The sequence below is a fragment of the Onychomys torridus genome, unplaced genomic scaffold (genome assembly GCF_903995425.1).
Source record: "Onychomys torridus unplaced genomic scaffold, mOncTor1.1, whole genome shotgun sequence".
Lineage (NCBI taxonomy): Eukaryota > Metazoa > Chordata > Mammalia > Rodentia > Cricetidae > Onychomys > Onychomys torridus.
In genome coordinates, this window is record NW_023414095.1 from 531 (window position 1) to 7,603 (window position 7,073).

The window sequence follows — 7,073 nt, forward strand, 5'->3', positions numbered from 1 at the left end:
AACAATACCAGGAGCTCCTTGGGTGTGGTTGGAATTCCTATTAAAGTCCTTTCCAGTCACACAGTGGTGGCTCACGCCTTCAATCCCAGTACTCAGGAGGCAGAGCCGGGTGCATCTGTGAGTTCCAGGACAGCCTGGTCTACAAATCGAGATCCAGGAAGGCTCCAAAACTACACAGAGAAACCCTGCCTCAAAAAAAGCAAAAACAAACAAAAACTAGACTTAGTTTAGGCTTGCACAGGACTTGGGTTTGGAATCACAGCCAATTGCAGTTGATAGGTGCTGCTGCTAGACTATGTGCAGATGTCATTGTTTTCCTTGTACTCATCCACCAGCTCTGGCTCTTGCATGCTTTCTGCCTTTCTTCTGCAATGATCCCTGGGCCTTTAAATTAGAGGTGCAGTAAGTACATATATTCCATTTCAAGCTAGACAGTCTGTAGTCTCATACTGTTTCCACCTTTGCCAGTTCCGGGCTTCACTATGGAACTCTGCTGGCCTGGAACTCACTATATTGATCAGGCAGGCCTTGAACCCATGGAGCTTCATTCGATTCTGCATTCTAACTGCTGGAATTAAAGGAGTGAGCCAGCATACCTGCCTCTAGGTTGGGAAGCTTATATTTCATTTTCATTGTTCTGTGCTTCTCATGTTTTTGTTTCCATGTATGAGAAACTCTCAAAGCCTGGGATCACCAGCAGTACATGCTTGGCTACAAATGGCTTTATTTTATATAACATAAATCAACAAAATTACATACCATGGTAAAAAGAATTCCGGGAGAGAACTCATTCTAATTATACATGAATTCTGATGTTCAAAAATACAGACATCTGCATGCCCATGTCCACTGAGTCATTATCATAGTAGATAAAATAGAATCATTCAGAGAACTAATCAACAGATGAATGGATAAAAATGATGTGATAGGCACGTGTGTTAAAATATTAGACATTCAAAGCAAGAAGTATTGCCATTTGTGGTAACTTGGCTGAACTCAGAGCATTTATGTTTTACTAAGCCAGGTGGGCACAGGAAAAAAACAACATTAAATGATATTTAAATGTGTCATATACACAAATTGATCTCACAAAAGTAAAAATTACAGTGAGGGTCATCAGGGGCTGGAGGCAGAGAAAGGTGAGCAGATTATTTGGTCAAGAAATACAATTTCAGACTTGTAGAGAATGGTGGTTGTAGTTAGTATCTCTGAGAATAACTTAGTTGAGCCATATATGTAGAATCCCGTCTAATACAGGTAATAAATGAGTGTTCTCAATAACAATTAAATCAACACAATGGAAACCAATAAATCAAAGGAGTATGAAAAGATCCTAGGACTACCAAGGTCTATGACATTGACAATTAAGATGAAAGAAACAAATTCCTATAGGGATATTCATCACCAAAGCAAGACTTTTTGAAAAATGTGATGGAGTTAAAATATAATAAAAATTTTATTCCTGCAAGGATAAAAAGATACCTTTCATCTCAGCAACTTGAAGACAGATTGGGGAAAACTTTTAAGATCTTGGATGATAATTCCCCTCCCACTGACCACACTACTGGAATCAGAGGCAGAGGAGATGAAAATCTCCAAACACTGGAGTGAAGGAACAATTTCTACTAATTTCAAATTCAGGTGAAGTGACTAATGACAGTTGAAAAATGTGCTCGCACATGCTCAGCATTACAGCAGGGTAATAACTACCCGTGATCCAACAGACCTTCTCTCCAAGGCTCAGTTTCAGTACTTTGTTTTGATAAACTAAAACATGCAATTTCCCCTTGCTATCCATGCACACAATGATTCCCCAGGCTCTGAAACTCCTTCAGGACAGAGTTCAGGGAGGGCCCAGAGAGCCTACTGTCCCCACCAGGAAGGTCACAGCAGCTCAGAGGGAGGGAAATGGCTTCCAGGTCTCCTGACTCTCAGATGCTGGGACCTCCTGCAGACTTACCTGCAGCATTTTCATGGTTGAGCAGAGGAAGTGACCCACCACATCTGAGATGAGGTCTCTCACTGACTCCCTCTGCTTCACCAGCTCACTTTTAGACTCTGCCAGGCTGTTCATAATGTCTTGCTCCTCCTGCTTCAGCTTCTGCAGTTCATTCTTCTCCATGGAGTCTAGGAATTCCCGAAGTCCTTTAAACTCCATCTGAACTTTTTCTACATCACTCTGTATTTGGTTCTTCAGGGATAAGAAAAAGGAGAGGAATTCAGACTATCCTAATGGGACTGGAAGACAGAAAGACACAGTTCTGATGGGGAGTTCTCACAGGGAACTGAGCTTGGGAAGGGAAGGGAGTCTTAGGGAAGCATGTGTCTCCTCTCAGTGTCTGTTGATGACATTCCAAAACAAAGATGTTAGATCACCTTTACCAAGGCCACTGAGCCAAAGTAGGATGTCTTAAGTGTGAATCAGTTTTCACAGAGCTGCCCTGGACTCTTTTTACTGCCTGTAAATCACTTCTACCTCTGAATCCATGAGAAGCTAAACCCCAAGAATGGAGCTGTGACTGTTCCCAAGCATCTTCCAACAGTCATAGCTACAGAAAGCACCACAGGAGTTGAGATCCAGGACTCAGTGCCCACTCTCACCAGACCCCCTCCATGGTGTCAGCTCCCCATACAGCCAGGCTCAGTTGTGATGCACTCAGTGTGCAGCCCCAGCTCCAAGGGAACTAGTGGAGAGGACTAATCAAGGCCTCTTGTCCTCATCAACTACCAGGGAAGGGAGAGCCAGGGAGCTTCTTGCCCAGGTCCCTCCCAGGCATCTTAGGAGTTAGGGTCCCCACTTGCCTTCCAGAAAGTTCTCTCCTCTTTAAGATCATCTTCCCACTCATCACATCTTTTCTCATTTGCCTTCTGTTCCTGCAGAGCTGCCTGGAGCTTCCCCTGTGTGAGAGGAATTGTAGCAGAGTCAAGCTGTGTGCTTAGCAGGACTGCTGCCCCTAACCAAAGGCCAAGAGACACTTCTGGAAAGACTGTTCTCTTTTTAAAAACTGGTATGATTTATGTACATAGAGAATGTAAATCTTCACAGGGCAGTGGTGGCCCATGCCTTTAATCCCAGCACTAGGGAGGCAGAGGCATGTGGATCTGAGTTCGAGGCCAGCCTGGTCTCCAAAGCCAGTTTCAGAAAAGGTGCAAAGCTACAGAGAAACCCTGTCTCAAAAAAAACAAAAACAAACAAACAGATAAGAAGAATGTATGTATATCTTCAGTCTCCAGCTCAACTCATTCTCCTAGTCATACACAGACAAGCCCCATACAGATAGACACAGAAATCTCTCTTAGTCAATCATCCCATCAAGTACAAACCTGTTGCTTTGATTCTGACATCAGGAAACTGGAATAATTGTGTTAGCTTTTCAGGTCTTTCATCTAAATATATACATATCAGTACCAAATGTCAGTCCTAGGTGCCTCAGTAGAAAGAGAAGCTCACCAATATGCTAAATGTTCATTTTCCAAAGAAGAAGCTGAGGGAAAGTACTGACACCCAACTAGCTCACTATAGTTTTTATTGAAACATGAACAAGGCTGGGCTGTGACACACACCTTCATTTTATCTTTTTTTTTTTTTTTTTTTTTTGGTTTTTCAAGACAGGGTTTCTCAGTGTAGCTTTGTGCCTTTCCTGGAACTCCCTTTGTAGACCAGGCTGGCCTCAAACTCAGAGATCCACGTGCCTCAGCCTCCCAAGTGCTGGGATTAAAGGGGTGTGCCACCACCTTTATTCCCAGCACTCAGGAGGGAGGCAGAGCACATTTAGGCAAATGTGTGGGTCATCAGGTGTTTTGAAGGGTTTATACTTGCTGATACTTATACCTCTATCTTCAAAGGAGGAGGACTTTTGTCCTACCTCTTCCTGATGCATTAAAGGCCAATTATGATTAAATCTAGGGGGGTGGATATTGATCCAGAGCCCTCCTGAAGTTATCCTGTGTCTCTTTCTGTCTCTTGTCTCCATTTGTATTTCTATCTACTATTTCCTCATTCCTCTCTCCTCCACTCAAGAACCCTTTGATAGGTAAGAGGTGGTCTCCCAGTCTACCACACCTTGGAGAAAAGTAATTTTTCATTCATAAATAGCTATCAACTGGAGAATGGGTTAGGTGTGGGAGCATGTGTCTACTTCCTCAAGCTCTAGGATCCCATCTGGTGCCGACCCTTGCAGGCCCTGTGCATGCTGCAACAAACATTCTCTGTGAATTCGTATGTGGGCTTAAAACAAACTACAGAAAACAAAAACCCAACACAGAGCTTGCCTCTGTGTATCTCATTATGTGTCTCTCCTCTTCCCAGATGTACAACTGCCACACCCACATTCTCTTTGCTGTTGTCTGCAACTCATTTACTAACTCCATTGTAGATATCACTAGACTGCATTTTAGGTAATGAATGAATCTGACATAAACATTGGAAGAAGATAAATACATAATAAATTAGCATAGCAGTTCTGCTCTTGGCTTTTCTTGGTCATTGACTCAACTTCACAGGGACAGTTCCAAGACACTTTTTTCTATCTTAGTATTTTTAGTCCAGGCAGATTCCTATACAATTAAGTGGAATAAATCATCATATCTTTTAGGAAGTGAAGGTAGGAAAGGATGGAATGATATATCAGGCCTTGAGTCTATGATATCCAGGCTATTGACCTGTCACACCAAGTGGAGATTTCTCATCTGTTACTGTCTCCTGCCCTGTGTCCCATACCCTCCCACTTCTTACCTTGTACTCTTGGGCCACCTCTTCAATGGGAGCTTTCAGGTGACCACGGTGCTCCTGAGATCGCTCACAAAGCCAGCAGATGGCCACCATGTCCTTCTTACAGAAGAGCTGGAGTTTCTCTCCATGTTGTGCACAGACATTCACCTTCTCCTCTTGCGTGCTGGAATTTAACCTCTTGAGCCTCCTCACTATGTTGGCCACATTTTGATTAGGCCTCAGATTTCCAAACCAGAAACAGCCTTCGCACACAGGGCAGATGCCCTTCCCTTTTTTGCCTTTGCGGGATGCAAAGTTCAGTGTGATGCAGCGTCGGCAGAAGCTGTGGTTACAATCGGCATTCACAGGTTCCTTCAGGAGCTTCAGGCAGATGGGACAGGTCACCTCCTCCTTGATCATCACTAGGACTGATGAGGCCATTGTTACTATGATCCTGTGTCTGTCTGTCTTGACTCCTGATACTTCTCCTCAGGTACCTGTGTGATTGGAATGAGGAAAAGGGGGACAAGTAAGAATGGGAAAATCAGCCGGGTGGCGGCGCACGCCTTTAATCCTAGCACTCTAATCCTAGCACTCAGGAGGCAGAGGCAGACGGATCTGTGTGAGTTCGAGGCCAGCCTGGTCTCCAAAGCAAGTTCCACGAAAGGCTCAAAACTACAGAGAAACCCTGTCTCAAAAAACAAAAACAAAACAAAACAAACAAAAAGGGAAAACCAGCATGGATATTGTGCAAACATCAATGAATGACCTCGATGATAAGGGAAAAGAACACAGGAGAGAAACAGGGACAGAAGTTTAGTGACATGGCTAAAGGAGCATTGTCATACTTTCATGTCATTTCACCCCAAGTGACAAATTTCAGATGCAGGGTTGTTATTTCCTTTTACTTAAGAGCAGAAAGAAAGTGTTTCCTTCCAACACAGCCTGTGTAACCTACCTTCTATTAAGATCAACTCGCTGGGCGGTGGTGGCGCACACCTGTAATCCCAGCACTCCGAGGCAGAGGCAGGCGGATCTCTGTGAGTTTGAGGCCAGCCTTGTCTACAAAGCGAGTTCCAGGACAGCCAGAGAAACCCTGTCTCAACCCCCCACCAAAAACAAACAAACAAACAAAAAAAAACCCAACCCCCCCAAAAAAAAGGATCACCTGAGTCTATTTAATGGGAAATAGAGACTTATTAAGATATCAATTGAGGAATACACTCACGAATACGGAACATAGTACACCACTGAAGTCGTCCTCTGTTCTGATCAGGAGGGAATCCACCAGGCAGTCAGATCAGACCAGAAAGCAGGGAGCAGGGAACAGAGGCACCTGACCCTTCTCCCTTTTCTTTTAAGAGGTCAGGTACAAGGGCAAGAAGCACCGCCTCCCTGGGGCCTATAGCCCAAGGTCATGGGTGGAGCAAATACCACTGCAACCTTCTGTCCTTCCCTTTCTTCCCAAGGACTATATCACATCTTCATGTTAAAAGCATCAAACTACTCCTGTGCTCCTTTATCAGCAGTGTCAGTGGGACTCTCTGATCCTCTCCTTACAAGTCTCTTACCAGAAAGCCTAGTGCTGACCTGGAGTGCACCCAATCCCATCTCCTGATACACATAGGCAACACCATTCCTCTTACCTCCCTTAGTGAATGACAACATACGTGTTTGTGCCCATGGTTAAGTGAAGCCCTGCACTAGATGTAGAGAGATGGCCACTTACAGGGCTCATTTGTCTTCAGTACACTGAAGGGATGGAAACCATGACTTGCAGTCTTTCAGAGGTCCCTGCTCTGCCCCATTGAGTTCACCAACAAAAAAAGAGGTGAGAACCAGGACAGAATTGATAGCCAGAACATTGGGTGTGTGGAATTATGCCTTCAACCACTGCTGATTCTGAGGAATCTATTGTCTGTAAATGTTGAGAATTTATCTCGCAATGCTTTTTACCAAATATAGTGGCTGCCCCTTAAGTAAGTGCTGTTCTAATCAGAAAGTACAATTCTGCAGCTACCAGCAGCAGTTTGGCCCCAAGGGCCCCAGCCTGCAGGAACTCAGTTCCCTCAGGCTCCGGATAGCCCAGGCCCAGAAGGGAAATGTTACCCAGATCTCTACCCTTCTACTGACCTGAGAATTCAAACGTTGAGGTGAAAATCTTCTTGCTCAGAGGTTGGATAGCAAATAACTGATCCCCTCTCCTTGCTGGGGGTTCCCAAAAGCTGCTCATTCTTCTGCTCCTCCCACAGAAAGCTCCATACACATGGTTCCTCCCTACCACTTCCTGTCAGCTAGTTGCTGATACAGCCTCCTGACTGCAGGTGAACTGTATTTAATGAAACATATCTTTGCATCATTA

At 44.4% G+C, this 7,073-nt stretch overlaps 1 protein-coding gene across 1 annotated transcript; it reads right to left on the minus strand.

The window, feature by feature from the left end:
- Positions 1 to 1,878: 1,878 nt before the first annotated feature.
- LOC118576707 (tripartite motif-containing protein 12A-like) lies at positions 1,879 to 5,164 on the minus strand. The gene is made up of 3 exons (XM_036176913.1): positions 4,736 to 5,164; positions 2,803 to 2,898; positions 1,879 to 2,191 (listed from the first exon to the last, which is right to left on the minus strand). The coding sequence occupies exons 1-3, from the start codon at positions 5,150 to 5,152 to the stop codon at positions 1,895 to 1,897; spliced, it is 810 nt and encodes a 269-aa protein (XP_036032806.1). The 5' UTR covers positions 5,153 to 5,164; the 3' UTR covers positions 1,879 to 1,894.
- Between the last annotated feature and the right edge of the window lie 1,909 nt (positions 5,165 to 7,073).

Bases quoted from the DNA above. Each gene is read 5' to 3' on its own strand.
- LOC118576707 (XM_036176913.1), bottom strand. From the start codon at position 5,152: ATGGCCTCATCAGTCCTAGTGATGATCAAGGAGGAGGTGACCTGTCCC. The intron at 2,899-4,735 runs GTAAGAAGTGGG...CCTCTCACACAG, and splicing joins AGGTGGCCCAAGAGTACAAG to GGGAAGCTCCAGGCAGCTCT. The intron at 2,192-2,802 runs GCAAGTGGGGAC...TTATCCCTGAAG, and splicing joins AGGAGAGAACTTTCTGGAAG to AACCAAATACAGAGTGATGT.